Raw genomic sequence first — 18,076 nt, 5'->3', positions numbered from 1 at the left:
AAAAAACATCCATAGTCTTTTCTAACAACACAAGGAGAAAGAAAAGAAATCAGATTACTAGCATATGCCAATACCAGGAAAAAGTCAATCTGAAAAGGTATTTTGGATCCATGATCACTAACTATAGAAAAGGTAAAGACCGCTTTAAAAATGTGCTAGAGAAAGTTCAAAGCAAACTCAAAGGATGGAAAGCCAACTGCTTATCTCTTGCGGAGAGGATAACCTTGATCAAATCAGTCCTCAACTCAATAGCGAATTTTAAAATGCAACACTCTTGCCTACCAAAGAGTATATGCAATCAACTTGAGAGGATACAAAGAGGTTTCATATGGAGGGAATCGCAACAACAAAAACGAATTCATCACATTAGTTGGAACACCTTATGTCTCCCGAAGGTCGAAGGGGGGTTGGGCTTAGACATATGAAGAATATCAATGATGCATTTTTAACGAAACTCCTATGAAAACTGATCACTGACAAGGATGCTTTGGTCGTCAAAGTCTTCTGCCATAGGTACATTCACGATACGAATACTACAGGAGATTTGTGTAGTAAACAGGCAGATTCACCCTTGTGGAAAGAACTTGTAAAGCTCTATTCTTTACTAATAGATAACTGCAGCTGCAACATAGGTGATGGGAGGAGAACCTTGTTTTGGCTTAATAGATGGGTGCAAGATGAAGAATGCTTGATCACAAAGAATCTCTTGCATACCGAAGACATTGATATCAAGGTAAAAGTGACAGATTGGACGGATGATAGTGAAGAATGGAACTTCCATGAATAGAGAAGGGTGCTCCCGCAAGTAATCTTGGAGAAGATTCAAACCATACCCCCACCAAAACAACGGATGAAAGACACCATCAAGTGAAATCATAACTCGAACGGTGAAGTTACGGTTTTGTCAGTGTACAAACTGCTGACAAGAAATAATTATCAGGAAGACCTAGCGATGTGAAAATATATTTGTAAGTTGAAAGGAATAGAGAGAATTAAAGTCCTAATGTGGAGGCTAACCCATGGAAGAATCCTAACAGCCGAAAGAAAAGCAAAAATTATGGGAACAAGTCCAAATTGTCATCACTGCCCTAATCAGTCCGAGACCGTGCTTCATGAAATTTCTATATGTAAATAATAAAAAAATGAATAATTTTAGCTTTTGGTTTTTTTTTTGGGCCTTGGCCCTGATGGCTTATAAAAAAAGATAATATTAAATTAAATTATTTATATTTTTTTTACAAAAAATAATGAATTACATATATGATAATTCAGTCTAATTACAAATTTATATTATTCTAAAAAAATGTTTATATGAATTACCGCATAAACGAATAAGTCGCATATAATGTCTTATAATATTACTAATAATAGTGAAAAATTCAAGTATTACCTTTGGTAAAAACATAAAATAAAATAAAATTCAAAACAACAAAGTAGCAAACCTTATGCAATGTAATAGGCAGCATAAGAATCATCTTCTGGTCCAAAAACAATTATTTTCACAAAAATAATGACCAAGTATTATATGTGACTATACTATACTCTAATATTTATTTATTTATTTTAATTTTTACTCTCTATTTTTTTTTTTTTTTGCCAATGCCAAAAGAATAATGGTGGTCAAGTGGGTCAGTTATTTTAATTTCTACCCATCACATCCATTTACATAATATCTTGGTTTGGAATTGGCTGCTTTTTGGGTTGGATTTTAGGGATCTCTCTCTTTTATCTTATTGCATTCTGCTTTCTTTACATCTAAGGGTTTAGGGTTAAAGATTCTTGTGCCAAAGAACCACCTCCTCCCCTCCTCCTCCTCCATTTTCTTCCTTTGGGATATTCTATATGCACCAACTTTAATTTCTTATCTCTTATTCTTTATGATTGAAAAAATTCTTCTTTTCTCTTCCAGTAACCACAACACTTTACACCCCTCCACAAAAAAAAAAAAAACTTTTCTTCTCTATATATATCTATAGGCTAGGTCATGCATATCACCACATATCCTAAGTTGGTGTTTCTTTATTGATTTCCTTTTTCGAATCATCTTCCATCTTCAAGGTCTCCCATTATATTATTATTATTATTATTATTATTATTATTATTATTATTATTATTGAGAGCTAATTATTTGGTTTTCTTTACTTGATATATGGAAAATAATGTGTTGCATTGGATTAATGTTAATTTCATTAGATAAAAGTATATGATTTATTTATTTATTTTTCATTCCCTTGTTGTTCTGAGATGAAACAAAAGTAATTAATAATTAATTTTTGATTATTAAGAATGTCAAAACAGAAGATGGAGATAAAGAAGATAGAGAAGAATGCATCAAGGCAAGCCACCTTTAGTAAGAGGAAGAGAGGGATTTTCAAGAAGGCTAAGGAGCTTTCAACTCTTTGTGATGCTGACTTGGCTCTCATTGTCTTTTCTCCTTCTGGCAAGCTCTTCGATTTCGCTTCCTCAAGGTATTTATTTCATTCATCGTTAATATAATGTTTATCATAATAATGTTTACTCTTTGTGATTATGATACTTTATATACACCATTACTAAGAGCTTCTAATTAACAAGAGTGATACGCTTTTTAAATGTTTCTTGAGTGTGATTTTGATCAGTTCTGTATTTGAAGGAGGAGCGTGTGTTAAAATTTAAAATACGAGTATGAAAACTCATTGTCATATTTTGAATGAAGTGAAATAATCAAATAACAATAATAATAATAAAGTTTAATTTATTTGGATAAAGGATTTTATACAGTCAACCTAGTTAAATTTATACGTTTAAATGGTCTTTTAAATAATTGGTTTAAAAATCCAAACACATAGATATCCTCTATGTATGGTAATGGAAATATAGATTACACACATTCATTTTAACTTTTTTATTTGCTATTTCATAACTCAATACGTCAACGGTCAATCAGTGCAGTGAACATGCACAAATAATATCAAGTGACAAGTATCGATGACGAACATTGATTTTTCTCGGTTAATAAGCACCTCACATGATAGTATTTGTTTTTAGGTATTAGAACAGAGATGGAAAAAATATTATATTTGTTGGTTTAAAAATTAATATTAAAATTTTAGGTTTATTTTTAAAATTTTAATATTTTAATATCTTTAAAAAATAGGGACATAAAAAACTAAAATTTTTTAAAACAAATACTAAAATTTTAGCAACAGTTTATATTTTAAATACTTTTATTTTAGTTAATTAATTCAAACTTTATTTTTGTATAAATTAAATTAAAATTTTATTTTTATTACAGTCTTAATTTTTTATTTTATGCTAAACACAATATTAAAACTGAGTCTATCTCTTAATTTTTAACTCTCAATCTTAATCTCTTAATCTCTCTTTCAAATCCCACCATTAATAATAGACTTGGATTTAATTTACATATGTAAGGCTAGGAGGCTTAGTTAATGAATATATATAATAGTCCTTTAATTTAAACGTGAAATTAATTGATATGTATACCCTATATTATGTATTTAATTCCTAACCGCAGTGAGTTGAGAAACAAATTATATAAGGAGTTGCGAAATGAATGCCTTTTGATGAGTTCAGACGAATCTTCAAACGTGAATCTGATACAAATAGTAGTAAGACTATCATATATAAAACGAACCATGGAAGCTCTTGATTATTAATTGATTATATACATGCATGATTGGTTTAATTTGTGTGTGATAAAATTATTGGTACTAGGTGTCAAAATTAAATAATACGTGTAAATTGTAGAACCATGCTAGTGCTAGTTGTATTATTCAATTGAGGATTGCATGTTCTTTGACAAGTGTCAACGCTCATGCATAATGCATTACTCATTCACTCCCTCTTCTCTCTCGTTATTGGTGGTGGGTAGTAGTGGGTAGGATTGGTAATATATATCTTGTTTGCAGGTATCTAATTCGAATCAATTTGTTTGAATAGGGTTGTTTATTTGATCCGTTGTGGGTAAAATAGGATATGATATAAATTTGTTTGTGAATAGAGTAAGGTATGGATTGAGAGTATATTCTATCTTATTCTATTTGTATTTCTAATATATTATATAATATATATAAAAGTTATGTATGTAGTAAAAAAAGTGAGTATTAAATTTTTTTTATAAAAAATTAAAATAATTACTAAACTAATTGATGATTATATATATTATTTGTAATTTTATGTAAATTTTTTAAAAATTTTATTATTTTTAATTTTAATTTAAATTTAATTTTTTATTTTATTAATATGTATAAAATTTGGAATCGTTGAATTTTATATTTTTTTAAAAATTTTTTATTTTTTTGCAGGTAGGATCGAGTAGGATATAGTTTAGAATTTTAAGGTGCGGGTAGGATTAGAGTTGAGAGATTTCAACCCGCAAATATGGTAGGATATAATTTTTAAGAAATTTTCAATCCGTAGATAAGAGTAGCAGAATCCAAACCCTACCATACTCTATTTATCGTCAGCCCTAGTAGTAGGCGGGTCCCAACATTTCCATACATGCATGGTCTAGTTGTATATTATGACAATTTAACTGCTATTATAATACTTTTATGAAATTTATTTATTAAAAATTAAAGAGTTTTTTTTTATATTTTCATAATAAGTTTAGTTATACACATATATACTTAATACATGTTGAATTCAGATAGAGATTTTATTTGAATATAAAACATCATATGTTTCAACCAAAGTTTAGATAAGTACTGCATCTATCATTTTTATTCTTATAGAATTATAAAATTTGGAAAATACTTATATAATTTTAAAATATAATATATTTATTAATGTGTCTTTACAAGTTTGTTTTTATTTAAACTTTAACAATCATTAAATTAGTTAAATACATAATTATTTCATATTGCATTGAGGAGTTAATATATCAAAGAATTTTAGGGGTAAACATTTTTTTATTAATTTTGACTAGTATTTAATTAGCATAAATATCAAATTATTTTTAATAAATAAATTATATTATGTTGTGTGTAAATTTTGGTGTATATATGTATATGAAAAAGCAAATTAAGCGTATGCTCATTGTAGTGTGCAGGAAGTAACTGAAAGATATCATATGCAAACAAGCATTTACAGATCACAAGACCAACAGTCTCATGAGTTTCAAGTAAGGAAGAGCATTTTTAATAGAATATTTTTAAAGTATCATTTTTTGATATTTGTAAGAAATGAATCAATTTAAAATTGATTTATGAAATAAAATTAGTATCATTTTAGAAATACGATATTATTTTGACGAAGAACTAATAAAATTTTATTATTTATATATATAATTATATTGATAAAATAATATAAAATTCTAACTAAATTAATATTAAATATTAGAGGAGTTAATTTGACTTTTAATTTTAAATTATTATTTATGATATATAATTTTACAAATATTTTTATAAAATTTAAAACAAGATAAAATTAGAACTAACATTGAAGATATTCTGAGATTCTCCTTTTCCACTTTTCTCAAATGGAAACAACAGAACAAACTACAAAGGATTGGATTCTTATATGAAGTGATAAGGTGGATCAAATGAGAAATGAGATTTAATTATTTTAAATTTAGTAGTATACTTTATACATAAGGAAAGTTATAACTTATAACTGTTGTTATGATTATTATTAGTGTTTTATTTGAGAATAAGATAAATTAAGTTTCTAATATTCTAACTCGAAGACAAATAAAATTTTTACTAATAAAAAAATAAAAATGTCATTTATTTATTTTTTAAAATTTTAAAATATTTAAGTTTTTCTTAAAGAATTTATTTCTCTTTATATATTTTAAACAGAAGGACTTAAATATTTCGTATTTTAAAATGTAAGGGATATTTTTGTATTTTTAATTAGTTAAGAATTTATTTATCTTTAAATTAAAAAGTTAGAGATCTATTTATTATTTTTTCGTTTTATTTTCATATGTTATAAATCTTTTCATTTTGAAGAAACTAAAACTAAAAAGAACAATTTTTTTTTCTTATTTTGGTCATGTGTAATTAAATTTAAATTTTTAAGATGTGTAATTTAATTCATTTTAAAAAATTTTTACTCAATTATTTTATATCTTGTTAGAGAATGCATGCCTCACCAAATATTATATGCATATATATTTAGCTTGAGAAGGACACCTACTACCTGAAGTGCAAGGAACTCACAGATAAGACTATTGGACTCAGGTGCAAACACATTGTGGCTACATTATTCATAATAGTTCAATTATTGAATTAATTATTTTTTAGTCAATATTAATTAATTTTTTGAAATTATATTTTTATTTAAATTTTAAATTCTAAGAACTGTGATGAGATAAAAGGAAAGACAATTGGCTATGATTGCATTCTCCAAAATAAGGCCAAAAATGATAAAATACAATGTTGTACAACATTAATTAATTCCTTAATTTTTTGCACTTTATTATATTTTTCAAATATACTCCAATTATTATGTGCTCTATTGTAGGCTTTGTAGCTCTTGTACCTTAATCTTTTTTATTTGAGCTTAACACTTATATATATATATATATATATATATATATATATATATATATATATATATATATATATATATATATATATATATATATATATATATATTCAATTATAAATTCTTGACAGGCACTTGAATGGAGAGGAGCTGCAAGGATTGAAAATTCATGAACTACAAAAACTAGAGAGAGTGTTAGAAAAGGGTTTGGCTCGTGTTTCAAAAGAAAAGGTTATTTCTCTGATCAATTTTGGATATGCATTTTTGGTTTAGATTTGGATTATATGCTATATGTTACGTAACATTTAATCTTCATATTTTTTGTTTCCAGGATCAAAGAAATCTTAAAGATATTATTGAGATGAAGAAAAGGGTAAGGCTATATGTGTCTGAGTTTAATTATTGACTTAACTTTTATCGTTAATTAATATCAATCAATATTTTTTCAATATTTTTATTTTAAATTTTAAATTATAAATAAAAGATCTTATTATTTTAAATTTTATATCCTAACTCTAAATTCTTTAAAAAATATGATTAAACAAATAATTTTATAATAAAAAATTGGTTAATATTACCCAAATAAAAATTGGTTCTCTATATTTATTCATAAAAAAAATATGAGATTTAAAGCAAATGCTTCTATATATAAGTTAATTATGTAGTAAATATTTACATGTAGTTATCTTTATGTGAAGTTGATAATTAAAAATTATTATTAGTTAACAATTTAATTAAACCTATCAAATTATTTAATAATTCTCAATTATCAACTTTCCGTAATTACAATTACATGTGAGTGTTCGGTCCAATTCTACATATAAATTATAGCAAAGCATCACTCACCCTCGTAATTGATTCCATCACCACTCTTATTATGATATCCAAAATTATTGTTCATGCAGGGACTTCAAATGGTGCAAGACAACCATCGACTGAAAAAGGTAACTGGTTTAAAAAATGTTTGTGTTATTTAAAAACTTGTAAAATTAGGAGAGTGTGAAACACGTTGAAGAGAATAAAAGTATTTTAAGTGTTTTGAACGCTGTTCTTTAATATTTGACAATTTTTTTTTTCTTAGAATTTTTAGATAAATAAATATTAAGGAATCAATCAGAATGTGTGTTTTCTTTTAGATGAGAAGTCAAGCAAACAGCCAAGGGCAATCATCAAAGTCAAACTCTGTTGAAGAGTCAGATAACCGTGATCATGATGCTCCTAATCTCAACTTGGGGTTAGTCATGAGTTCACCTTATTTAAAAAGCAAAAATAACTTCTTATTGTCATTGTTAGTTATTCTGTTGGAGTGTAGTTAAGCACGTGTATTTCACTTCACTCTTAGTAAGTAGTTAGTTAGATAACAGTTTAGCGCGTATATATTATTTTATACAGTTAGTTTAATCAATTAGTGATGAATCGTTTTTCATTACGGAGACAATAATTTAAAATTATTTTATTTAATTTAATATTTAAATAATTTTGTTTATGAAATACTCATAATTATACATTTATTATACCTAATATTAGGTATTTATTTTTGCGAGTTAAAAGAAGCTCATCCATAATTTCAATTATAATTTGTTGCAGGCTTCCAATGTTCGAATGAAATGAAACCGTAAAAAGTTAATTTGGGAGAAGCGCAGTTGTGTTCTCTTTCATTATTAGCTCAAATAATATCCTTATTAGTAGTAAGTAGTAGTATCTATAATTGTAAGTATATAATAATGGTGAATGATGATAGATACATATGGTTCTTATATTATCGATGATCACCAAAGATACTGTTACCTAGCATAACAGGTTAATAATAAATTAATAACCATCTGACATGAGATGTCGACGCCAAAACAATACAATCTAATATTATTTAGATTCCTGTATTTATAAGCTTCTGTAATAATTGATATTTTGCGTAATAAATGGTGCATATAATTATCATGTCACACTTGCATTAACCTTGATTCCTTTGGTGCAATTTCCTCTGTTTTTGCTTCGTAATATATATTCTTAGCCCTTGAATATTTTACATAGAATGATATAAGCTACAATTGTAAAGGACATGCAACATGCATGGTTATAGGCTTATAGCCAAAAGGTAACGATAAACCATTACAAGGTGCGTTATCCACTTCATAATACACCGTAACTAATATTTTGATTGTTCTATAAATTAATTTATTCAACCTTAAATTGTATTTAATTTAATGTGTTCTCTCAAGTCTCAACCTACTCTCCCTTAGCCTAAATGATTCTATATGCATTATACACCATTTAAAATAATAACGGTGAATAATGTTATACATCTAACTTTTTTATTAATTGTGTAAAAGCCAAAAGGTTTAATCTTATTATTAGTTACCAAAATAACTTTAGGTTTTTTGATTCATTGGTACTCAAAATAAGAGATATTATGTATTGAAATTGAGTGCTGACTTTTGTTTGATTATGAAATATTTAAATATGGTAGCAAATATCATGACAAAGATAATCTCATCATGTAGAGCTTTCTTTTCTTTGTGAGTAATTTAAGAATAGTCTTAAACAGTACAATTCTTCTATTTAAACAGTTCTTTTGTTTTTTTGTTTTTTTATTTATTTATTTAAGTCACCAAAAAAATTTTTTTTATTAATAAAATTTAATCAGGTTGGTCTATAATGACAAAAATTAATTATAAATAATATTATTTTAAGTCTTATTATTTATTTTGGTTGAATTTAAAAATATATTATTACTCAATAATGGTCAGTACTAATTACTAGTCCAAAATGTTAGTACTATTTTCTTGTGCTATAGCAAAAAATGGCACACCAGTATTTACAGTGTAGATGATCTTGGTTCCAAGATTGGGACATATTAGTTCGGACTCGAAGTGGTATGGGTCTAATCCGAGAAAGGAGAATGAAACTTGAAAGAATACTTAAATAAGACTGGCCCATAGTTTGGGTCACCTAGATCTCGTCTTGTGAGCATGCATTTTTTAAAATTAGGGTACATATTAGTCCTGTAATCTCTGTTCCATTCTCTTTTTTGGGTCGTCTTCTTCTCTTCTCTAATTATTTTGTTTTTTGGTTTTTCACAGTATCTCCCAATCCGACAAGTTAAGAACTAATTCGTCGCGGTAATTCTGAACACTTGTTTAAGCAGACTAGTGAGTTAACTATTAGACCAACTCAACTTGGTTAGGTTATCAAGTTTTTACCTGCTATAATTGTGGTCCAAATATGTATAAGTTTCATCGGATCTAGAGTCGGATTAAAGTTAAAAAATATATCCGGTATATATTTAGGGCAAGAGTTGGACTAAGACGAACTAGGTTCCACTTGACCCATATACACCTTACCAAAATTTTTGAATAAAAATATTATTTATACGTCAAAATTAGTCATATTTATATATAAATATATGTGTTATTTAATTATTTTTTTATATTTTAATATATATTTTATATTAGAAAGTAATAACTATTTTAGTGTACATCTAGTATGATTGATAGTTGACAAATAATTAACCATAAGTGACAAAATAGATAATAATTAAATTTTATTAAATTAAAAAGAATTTTCTTTTATTTATAAAAACCAATAACTCATAATTTGACTTGCGAAATTTTAACTATCATTGTCACTATTATCACGGATTTTTATTTTATTTTCCATCCTTTTTTAAAAAAAAAAAATCTTTAGTTTTTACCTAAAATTTGAATTCAACACCATAAGAAAAATGACAGAAAAGAAAATGACTTTTAAGTTTTAAATAAAAGGAGAAGAAAAGAAAAGAAAAAAAAAGAAGAAGAAGAAGGAAAGAAGGCTTTCAGGGGAAGGAGAAAAGAAAAAAAGGAAAAGAAAAGAAAAAAATTGGAAAAATTAAAAAAGACAAATGACTGAAAAGAGAAATGCTTCCCCAAATTCAAACACAGCGCAAAACCCTCCTTTAGTTTTCATTTTCTCTCTCCTCGACTCGGTCCCACTCAGTGAACTCGCTCCATGACTCGTCGCACGCGATCATCGTCTTCTTCCGCAGCTTCAAGCAGCAAATTCGATGTGTTCGAGTTCGGCGGAGATGACGAGCACATCGAGAATGCTTCTAGCCGCATCCTCAGCAACTTCTCGAACCCTAGAGACACTCGTTCTCGCGATCGCACTTCCCCCGTTACCAAATACAATTTCCTCCAAACCTGTGAGTCTCACTCACTCTTCCTCGTTTCACTGTCCAGTGTTATTCTTAACCTTCTTGTTCTGTGATTTCCGGTTCCATGCAGTTGCGCGTGGTTCCGAATTTCCGCCATCCAGAGACGTCGCCGTTGATCCCATTGTGTTGTCTGAATCCGACGATGAAGCCAAATTCTCCACGGAGAAGCCTCTCCTCAAGCCGTTACAGGAGGTTGATGATGATGGTGATGATGATCGACGCACGTGCGCTAATTCGTGTTCAAGTGACGTGGCACTGCGAGACTCTGCAGATGATGAAGTTATCCCTGGCTTTGCCAGCGTTGTGGATTGCTGCACTGACTCGAAAGTAATCACTTAAATTGTTCTATCTCTTTTCATGAGAATCGTTTATGTGTGTTTCGTGATCGTTTATTTGATCGTGTTTCAGAATCATTCACTTGGCGTCAATTTAGAGGAGGATGATGATGACGGCAGTCAAATAAGTTCTTCTTCTTCAAGTGGAAATTCTTCAGAAGAGGAGGGTAACTTTTGCTTTCTTAGAGTCACTGGTTGTCGCAATTTTGGTTCTGGTTTGCTGATTATTTGAATTTATTCTTGTGATTTCAGTTTCCTTAGAGGACAAGGTAGTGGGGTATGGTGCTGCCGATTGTGAAATTGTAAGTGTGTTCTTCATTTTTGTGTAATTGATTGCTTCATTAATCAAAATGGCAGGTTCAGAAGGAAAAATAAAGATTAAAATTTGCTCTCATTTCTTCACCTCTCTTCCTTTAGAGGATAAAAATGAAACAATGGGAGTATGTTAGTAACTAGTAGTCTTAAGCCTTAAACAATAGGAGTTGGGAAAACAACACTTTAGTTTTCTAGAAGAATTGAAGGGTTAAAAAAAAAGGATATGGGATTGATGTTAGGAATGATATCGTTGGTCTTAATATTAATGGAAGTGAATTCTCTCGATTGCAAAATCCTCTGGACCTTGTCAAGTATGGATTATTACCCTTGAAGATAGTATTACCTGAAATTATATTGAAAGCCAGAATCTCTTGGTTTTTACCCTTTAGGAGCGCTAACACTACAATACCTATGGTTAGCTTATGCTAATTTAGCCAACTCAGTCTTCCTGGCAAAAGTAATGTGTCCTGAACTGGAAATATTTTTTATTTAATTGTATCTGCTTCAAAGTGAAATATTATATGCTTAATCTTGTTCTTCATGGTATTTTATGTTGATTTCTTGTTTTTGTTTAGTGTTTGTTAGAATTAGGTATCTTGGGTTAATGGTTGCATTTTATGTGCAGGATGGCATCAAAGAGGTGGTTAATGTCTCTCCTGATTTTATTCTTTATGAAGATTTATACTCCACCGGTTCCCAGATAATATTCTCGAGTAGCTACATAAAACTTAGATGCTCTACAATCAATGGAACTGGGGGAACTTTTAAAATGGAGTGGGCAACAGAGGATATTATGAAAATTGAATCATGTTGGGTTGGAAAGGTAAGTTACATACTTATTGATTATTTTTCGCTTAATCTCTGGCAAATTGATCATGTTGTATTCTGTGTAGGTTGAAACAGTCATGATCAAGCTTCTCCTTAAATCGAAAAATTCTAGTGAAGCTGGAAACACAGATCAAAATCCAGGTATCACTATTTTGTAATCAGTTATTTGGCTATTATTTGCAATAATGTCAACAAAAAATTGATGAACAGTATTTTCTGTATTCTTCAGTGAATATTGCTTTTTATTTGGTTAAATCTTTGCTGATCTAACCTTCAAGCAAGTTATTAGATGATTTGGTCTTTCAGAAGTTTGTTATGTTTGAAGGTTTGGATTTTTTAGTGAATTTAGCCTTTGGTTCCAGGTTTTTCAAGGCCATAGTGCACACAGATGTTTCTTGGATACAAGCTTTTAGAGGTTAAATTCCTTGAGGTTGGATGATATTGTCGTCCAAAAATAGTCTACCCAGTTTTTGTTTTAAACTCCATCTTTTAAAAATGGCTGTAGTAGCTTGCTCCTACCAACCATATCATGGGGTGGTTTGAAGCACTTGTCATTTAAAGTAATTTTTACTAGAAGGCGGGAAAACAAATAATGAGGACATGGGAGGGGAAGAAGCCACATGGAAAAAACAAATTGTATAATGTTTCACATTACACATGTACCACAACCCTCAAGAAATCCATGAAGGGAAACAAGAGATAGATCTGTTTTATTTGGTTATGTAAGCCATAAAGCATCCTTATTTGAAAAGAATATGTAACTTTACTGAGGATGTTTACTCCATATATCTCTTTGACTTAATGACTTCAAAACCTTAAGCTGCTAATTGCAATTGCCTTGGTGACTAATGAGCAAAATATATGACCAGTCTCAGTGGATGCTTGTTGTATTTGATGTTTTATTTTCTACTAGAACCTTTCATATCCAGGAAAAGAAAATTGACGGAATATTTGCTGATTTTAGGGGGTTTTCTGACATAATTATCTTTTTATAATGCAGACAGTCATACCTATATATATTATTCTTAACGTCCATGATCTTCCCTACAATTCATGCAGGGGTCAAACTGTTGAAATTTGCTGTTTATGATCCATCTTGGGCCAAGATAGAACAGTCTATCAAATTACTAGATACAAGATATATGGATTTATGGAGTACTACTTTTGAGTAAGTTTGTTGCGTTACCCTTGAGGAGAAGTTTGCTGTTCATTAGTGCAGTGTTGTTTGCTTTTACAGTCCTATCTATATATTTGTCTGGATAGAAGAAAGTATGCAAATTCTCCTGTTATCTCTAACGAAGGAGATGAAAATAAAATCTGCAAGTGTTGCTACATCATACTTTCTTCCCGTACCAATGTATGATTAAACAGGACAGTCATTTTCAAGTGAGGTGGATTTCATGGATTTTCATGCATGTCTATTTCATGTGTCTCATACCATGGAGTTTTAATTTTTTTGCCATGACAAGATGAATTTAGTTTTAGCTTTAGTTTTTTCTGTGTTTATGTTCTGACACCCCCCCCCCCCTTTCTTAACATCCCCAATACACACACACATTATTCTTTGAAAATTTTTATTATTTTTGTTTGTTTTGCCTTTGATACACAAGTTTGTATTATATTTTGTTTCCATGCAGCAATGATATAGATAACAATGAAAATACTTCATTGGGGCAGGATAGCTTTTTCCCCCAGAAGCATTATTTTCCCAAGTAAGTCAAATAGACATTTGCCCTATATGCTTGATAGTATTTGAGTCTCTTCATTCATGTCTAAAGAGTTCAATCCTTGTTGGCCATGTGCATGACCCCAATTATTTCCTTGAATGGGATTTGAGAGATATAGGCATATGGCTATTATGGAGCATGCATTAATTGTTAATCACTTTTAGGTTGCGTTCTAAGCCTGATTTAGCATATCACTGCATGAACCATGGTCTGAGATTTAAAATCTTGACTTGCATTTATTTTTGTTTGCTTTTTTCGGCAATGGTGATGATGATTTTTTAGAGCAATGACTTGACTTTTACTGTAATATCACTGCAGTTTTGAAGAGGCTTTTGATGAAGTTATTTTTCCAAAGGGGGAACCTGATGCTGTTTCTATTAGTAAGAGAGATGTCGAGCTTTTACAGCCAGAGACATTCATTAATGATACTATCATTGACTTTTATATTAAGTAAGCATGATAACAGATATTGTAACTGTTGCTATAATTTTAATGACTATGTACTGCTTGTATTATTCAGAAATTGGTTTTCTCCCCCTCTCTGTCATTTGTACATGCATATGTGTTATCTCTGTATCTCATCAGTTACCCAGGGAAGTAAGGAGGCCAAATCTTTGTAAGAGTGAGCAATATGTATGCCCATGTTGTAATTCTTGCACCTTCAATAATAGATTTTCAGACAAGCAAAGTTTGGTTTGATAGGTTAAGACATTTGGCCTCTATTTCATGTGAAACTCTTGTATAGTGACTCCTCTGTTTTACCACCTTGAATAATGATTTTTACATCTTATTATGAACAGTATTTCATCATAATTACCTGATGAACTGGCATTTGTTTAATATTATTTAGGTATTTGAAAAATAAAATGCCTCCCAATGAACAAGACAGGTTTCACTTTTTCAATAGCTTCTTCTTTCGGAAGCTTGCTGATTTAGACAGAGATCCATCAAGTGCTTGTGATGGTAAAGCAGCATTTCAACGCGTTCGCAAATGGACAAGGAAACTGAACCTTTTTGAGAAGGATTATATCTTTATTCCTGTTAACTACAGGTGAGAGGCTTATAGATGTGCCTTGCTTGCCCTTTTGGAATTTGCTGCATCCTAATAAGAATTGCTCGTGTCTTGATGACAGTCTTCACTGGAGTTTGATTGTCATTTGTCATCCTGGTGAAGTGATAAGCTTCAAAGGCAAGATATCTTATCTTTGAGTGTTTGTTCTTTGTTTTCTTTGGATATCATTCATTTTATTTACTTTCTTGCAGATGAAGATATAAAAGAATCTTCCAAAGTACCTTGTATTTTGCACATGGATTCCCTGAAAGGAAGTCATAAGGGTCTGAAGAATGTTTTCCAAAGGTAACATGTTGAGAACGGAATCAATGGATACTTCTGTTTTCTGATTTTTGGCTGCTTTCTGAAGTTGCTTTTGAAATTTTTCAAATTTCCGGTAGAAATCAATATATTGGGGGATGTGGTCAAGGAATGGATGCTCTTTTTTTTGGGATAAATCATGTAATGGAGCCTTAAATATCAGTGAAAAAATATACTTTTATGGAAATCAGACTGATCTAGGAATTAGGATAGCTTCAAGGTGAGTTACACCTTGGTATAAATCATTTCCAATATATTTACACCAACTGTATGACAAAATTGTGGAAGACCTATCTAAGAGAAATATTTCCATTAGTGGAAAGGAAACTAAATCAGTCACATTTTATTTTATTTTATTTCACAGAAGGAGAAAAAAATGCGGAAGTGGGGTCTGTATCAGACAATCACCAAATAGATTTAGTTGAAAGGAAATCAAGTGAAAACTTGCATAGTAGATATCTCATTCTTCTATTGCAGCCTAAATCCCTAATTCTGGCAGTGTTTTATTTGTTGTGTAATGGCAGTTACCTTGGTGAAGAATGGAAAGAAAGGCACCATGATGTGGAGGATGAAGTTTTCTCAAAATTTTTGCAGATGCGATTTGTCTCACTAGAGGTGTATTCTCTCTTCCTATCACTTATATATGGAGTACAATGCAGCTCCAGTTTGACTTATGTTTTTCTTTTCAATTTAATTTCAGTTGCCTCAGCAGGAAAATTGTTATGATTGTGGTATCTTTCTCCTCCATTATGTGGAATGTTTTCTCTCAGAGGCTCCGGTCAACTTCAACCCATTTAAGACTACAAAGATCTCCAACTTCGTGAGTTACTTCCCATTTACGAGTTGCTAATTTTTAATGGTTTGGACATTCTGACTTGTACTCAGTTAAATTCTTCTTTCCATTTTCAGTTGACGAGTAATTGGTTCCCTCCAATGGAGGCATCTCTGAAACGATCTTATATACATAATTTGATTCATGATATTTTTTATGATAATTTGTTGAAATCGCCTCCTGATGATTGCCTTGACAAAGCTCTGCCTGAAGTTCCTGGCATTGCCAACCACAAAGAAGCAGGTTCCCCCCTGGGGAACTGTTGTCTACCTATTTGGCATGCAAGAAGTCCTTCAGTTTCCCGTCCTGGACATGTGACTGAGATTCAGTCCCCAGAACCTGGACTTGGACTTGCTTTCGAGGACTCACAAGGGCCAGTTCTGAATTCAAATTTTCCTAGTTGTCTGCAGATGTCACCTTGTTGTCGGGGAGGCTTCTTGTCACCAATAGAGGTAAAATATTATTTTTTGCTGAGTTGATTACAGCGATAATTTTATAGGCCAAATCTGTGGGCCTGCCTTAAATGCATATCTGGGATCTTGGTCTTGTTTAATATTTCTATATGCTTTCACATCGAGAAAAGCAAGTGGATAACTGGAAATCAAACTGCATCCTACAAGTATCTCACATTTCTTCTAATCAGTCTCGAAAATAGTGTCAGGAAACAAAAATTGCATTTTGTGTTACAAAGCTCTTAACTTTAGGAATTGCATTTATATGAAGATTTATATGAAGCTGTAGATGTTCATTAAATACCTTGATCATTTCCATACTGATAAATCCTTGAATTGTGTTATTCGCATAAAGAATTCAACAATACTTTTCAAAGCATCCTTCTGTAGAAAGTTGCTATTGGATGGGTTAGTCCAACTGCCTAGCATGAAACTGAAGAAAATAAAATACTAAATTAGGTGATAAAGAATTATAGATATAAAATAATCTGCTTGGGGTGGTAAAGTTATGAGGAAATCAATAAGCCGCTTAAAGCAACTAGTGATGAGGCTTTCCTCAGTCACGTTTCTGGGCCAAATAAAGAACGTCACATGTCTTTCCTTGATGCAGGAAACTGGAGAATCTGTGGAGGAAACTACTACATTAGACGGAGAAGATTCTGTGGCAGCCATATTGACACCTGATCTCCCATCCACGTCATACATCAGCAAAGATAATAAAGTACCAGGAACAGCATTGCAGGGGCTCTCTGTGGATTTGGTGGAAGATGTTGGAGGTCATACATCTCATGCATTCTGCTGTAACACATTGGAGACCGGATCGTATGAAGACCAGCCTCGGAGGAAAACTGAAGGGCATAATGTTCCATACAACACCGATGCAATTGAGTACTTATCGACCTCTAGTGAGGAAATGGAAGATCTTTTTGTCCAGGATTCTCAAGAAGAAAATGAAGGGGATGATGCCAATGAGAGAGTGAAATATTGTACAAAATTACGGGGGAATATGAATTCAGTAATTCGTCAAATTTTACTTCCAGGGAAGAGCATGAGTCTTGCAGACGATACTCTGGGTAGTGAAAAATTGGTGCTTGACGCTGATTCCGATGAACAAGATGCCAAAAGGCAGAAGGTAGTCATGAATGTGCGTGATCAAAGACGAAGGTTCACAAGAAGCATGTCAAAAAAAGCACGTGTGATATCTTGTGAATAGTGATAGTAGCATTAGGATGGTTATGGGCAAGCATTCATATTGAAAGCAGTAGAGAAATGGGGTAGAGCTTTTGTCGTATATAAATTACATTATGGAAAAGTAAGCTTATTTCCATAAACTCCCCCAGGTCGCCTCATGTTTTCGTGCAGGTTGCTTCTCTATTTTGGGAGGGTTAGCTTTGAGTCTTTGACAGTCCAGCCACTCAGAAGAAACTGTAAATAATAGTAGTATTGTTGTTTTTGGGTGACTAATAATAGTATTCTATGTGTAAATATCGATCTCCTTATATAGAACATAAAAATAACTTTGGGAAAGTCT

At 30.8% G+C, this 18,076-nt stretch overlaps 2 protein-coding genes across 5 annotated transcripts; both read left to right on the top strand.

The window, feature by feature from the left end:
• The first annotated feature begins 1,910 nt into the window (after positions 1-1,910).
• On the top strand, positions 1,911-8,438 carry LOC112718140 (MADS-box protein JOINTLESS). 4 transcript variants are annotated; one of them, XM_025770037.3, is made up of 9 exons: positions 1,911-2,058; positions 2,286-2,468; positions 5,047-5,125; positions 6,127-6,188; positions 6,627-6,726; positions 6,827-6,868; positions 7,401-7,439; positions 7,632-7,729; positions 8,083-8,438. In XM_025770037.3, the coding sequence occupies exons 2-9, from the start codon at positions 2,287-2,289 to the stop codon at positions 8,099-8,101; spliced, it is 621 nt and encodes a 206-aa protein (XP_025625822.1). In that variant the 5' UTR covers positions 1,911-2,058; position 2,286; the 3' UTR covers positions 8,102-8,438. The 4 variants fall into 4 exon arrangements, with proteins under 4 accessions (XP_025625822.1, XP_072061777.1, XP_072061778.1 ...); XM_072205675.1 differs by having other exon boundaries at positions 1,952-2,058; positions 2,299-2,468; XM_072205676.1 differs by lacking the exon at positions 6,827-6,868 and having other exon boundaries at positions 1,921-2,058.
• A 1,890-nt stretch (positions 8,439-10,328) lies between these two features.
• Positions 10,329-18,072, top strand: LOC112714808 (probable ubiquitin-like-specific protease 2A). Its single transcript, XM_025766482.3, has 16 exons — positions 10,329-10,672; positions 10,755-11,011; positions 11,093-11,186; positions 11,272-11,321; positions 11,960-12,157; positions 12,228-12,303; positions 13,222-13,330; positions 13,800-13,874; positions 14,208-14,339; positions 14,740-14,940; positions 15,023-15,078; positions 15,153-15,246; positions 15,786-15,876; positions 15,962-16,081; positions 16,171-16,545; positions 17,156-18,072. Exons 1-16 carry the CDS (start codon positions 10,480-10,482, stop codon positions 17,756-17,758), a joined length of 2,724 nt encoding a protein of 907 aa, XP_025622267.1. The 5' UTR covers positions 10,329-10,479; the 3' UTR covers positions 17,759-18,072.
• Positions 18,073-18,076: the final 4 nt, after the last annotated feature.

This window comes from Arachis hypogaea, chromosome 10, assembly GCF_003086295.3.
Source record: "Arachis hypogaea cultivar Tifrunner chromosome 10, arahy.Tifrunner.gnm2.J5K5, whole genome shotgun sequence".
In the NCBI taxonomy this organism is placed as follows: domain Eukaryota; kingdom Viridiplantae; phylum Streptophyta; class Magnoliopsida; order Fabales; family Fabaceae; genus Arachis; species Arachis hypogaea.
Note: the sequence above shows the minus strand (reverse complement) of the source record. Positions and strands in the feature narration are given on the sequence as shown.

Excerpts from the sequence above, each read along its gene's own strand:
- LOC112718140 (XM_025770037.3), top strand. The coding sequence starts at position 2,287 with ATGTCAAAACAGAAGATGGAGATAAAGAAGATAGAGAAGAATGCATCA. Across the intron at positions 5,126-6,126 it reads AACAGTCTCATGAGTTTCAA|CTTGAGAAGGACACCTACTA; the intron begins GTAAGGAAGAGC and ends ATATATATTTAG. Across the intron at positions 7,440-7,631 it reads ACAACCATCGACTGAAAAAG|ATGAGAAGTCAAGCAAACAG; the intron begins GTAACTGGTTTA and ends GTTTTCTTTTAG.
- LOC112714808 (XM_025766482.3), top strand. The coding sequence starts at position 10,480 with ATGACTCGTCGCACGCGATCATCGTCTTCTTCCGCAGCTTCAAGCAGC. Across the intron at positions 12,158-12,227 it reads AATCATGTTGGGTTGGAAAG|GTTGAAACAGTCATGATCAA; the intron begins GTAAGTTACATA and ends TATTCTGTGTAG. Across the intron at positions 15,247-15,785 it reads CTGAAGAATGTTTTCCAAAG|TTACCTTGGTGAAGAATGGA; the intron begins GTAACATGTTGA and ends GTGTAATGGCAG.